Source organism: Cyprinodon variegatus, unplaced genomic scaffold (assembly GCF_000732505.1).
Source record: "Cyprinodon variegatus isolate N-32 unplaced genomic scaffold, C_variegatus-1.0 Scaffold2710, whole genome shotgun sequence".
Classification (NCBI taxonomy): Eukaryota; Metazoa; Chordata; class Actinopteri; order Cyprinodontiformes; family Cyprinodontidae; genus Cyprinodon; species Cyprinodon variegatus.
Genome location: NW_015153163.1, coordinates 1 through 1,346, shown reverse-complemented (window position 1 = coordinate 1,346; position 1,346 = coordinate 1). Strand labels below are relative to the sequence as shown.

At 46.1% G+C, this 1,346-nt stretch overlaps 1 protein-coding gene across 1 annotated transcript in view; it reads left to right on the top strand.

The window, feature by feature from the left end:
* LOC107081029 overlaps positions 1-1,336 on the top strand; it is a gene marked incomplete at both ends in the record, with an annotated part of 16,512 nt that extends 15,176 nt beyond the window's left edge. Inside the window, one exon of the mRNA XM_015369240.1 lies at positions 1,131-1,336. Coding sequence (XP_015224726.1) covers positions 1,131-1,336 — 206 coding nt within the window. The remainder of the gene's footprint in view (positions 1-1,130) is intronic.
* Positions 1,337-1,346: the final 10 nt, after the last annotated feature.

The window sequence follows — 1,346 nt, the reverse complement described above, 5'->3', positions numbered from 1 at the left end:
TAGTAGGGAGTGGATGGTATTTACTTTTTTGCTGAAAAAAGTGATAAAGTTGTTTCTTCTGTGTCTTCTGTTTGAGAGTAAGTTTGCGGTTTGAGAATGTAATTTATGGTTGAGAAAAGTTGCTTGGAGTTTTCAGGGCTGTTGTTGATAATGTTAGAATAGAACTGTGAACGTGCATCTCTCAAGGACCTTGCATTGGACTTCTGATATTCACGGTAGCCCTGCCTATGAACAGTAAGTCCTGAGGCCTTGAGGTGCTGCTCAAGGATTTGGCCAGCTTTTTTCATTTGCAGTAGTTCAGAGGTGTACCATGGGTCTGGGCGTAAGAAGCTGACAGTTCTAGTTTTGACAGGAGCACGGAGATCTAGGAGACTCAGAGATTGGTTGTAGAAATCAACCGACTCGGTGACTGAAGAGAAATCAGCAGAGGTGAGATGTTGGAGGTCAATTGTTAAAGTGTCGAGTTTTTCCCAGGTCCCTATAGAAGATTTTACGTTTGAGTTTGGTCTGACACACCCAGATCATATCTTGGAAGGTTGCTAATGGGGGCGGAGTTGGATATGACCAGGTCCATTGTGTGCCCCCTGAAATGTGTTGTTGAAGGTTGAGGCAGTTCAATATTTGCAGAAACTCAGTTGCAAAATGACAGAAGCATTGTCTACATGAATATTAATATCTCCAAGTATCATAATGTTGACAGAGGTGGTGCAGAGTGTTGTGAGAAGGTCGTGTATCTCTGAGATAAGTCATATTGGGTTTGGGGGGTGGGCCGGTAGATGAGGAGCATTTTCAAGGGGGGGGTAACTTAAATGCTAGGCATTCAAATGAAGACAGTGTAGGAAGGGGGAGGGGGGTCAGCACCAAGTCCTGACGGTGTATGGCAGCTAGGCCACCACCACGACCAGTGCTGCGGGCTCTGTCCAGGTAGCTGTAACCGGGGGGACAAACTTCATTAAGGGCTGAATAGACCCCTGGCTGGAGCCATGTTTCTGTGAGACACATGGAAGTCTTGTTCAGTCTTGGGTTGTTTTATGTGAGGCTCAAAGAGGATCACTGTTTTTTTTTTTTTTTTTTTCTGTTTTCCGTCCTCCTGAGCTTTTTTTCCCTTTATGTTTCATTGATTGTTTCAGCCCAGTCTGCCCCGCCTGTTCTGCACTGCTACTAATTTCATCCTATCCACTGCTAACTCCATCCTGTCCGCTGCTAACGCCATCCTGTCCACTGCTAATGCCAGCCTGTGTAAAAACAGCCTGTCCAATGCTAATGCCATCCTGTCCTGTGCTGACGCCATCCTGTCCTTTGCTGACTCCATCCTGTACTTTGCTAACGCCAGACTGTCCGCCGCT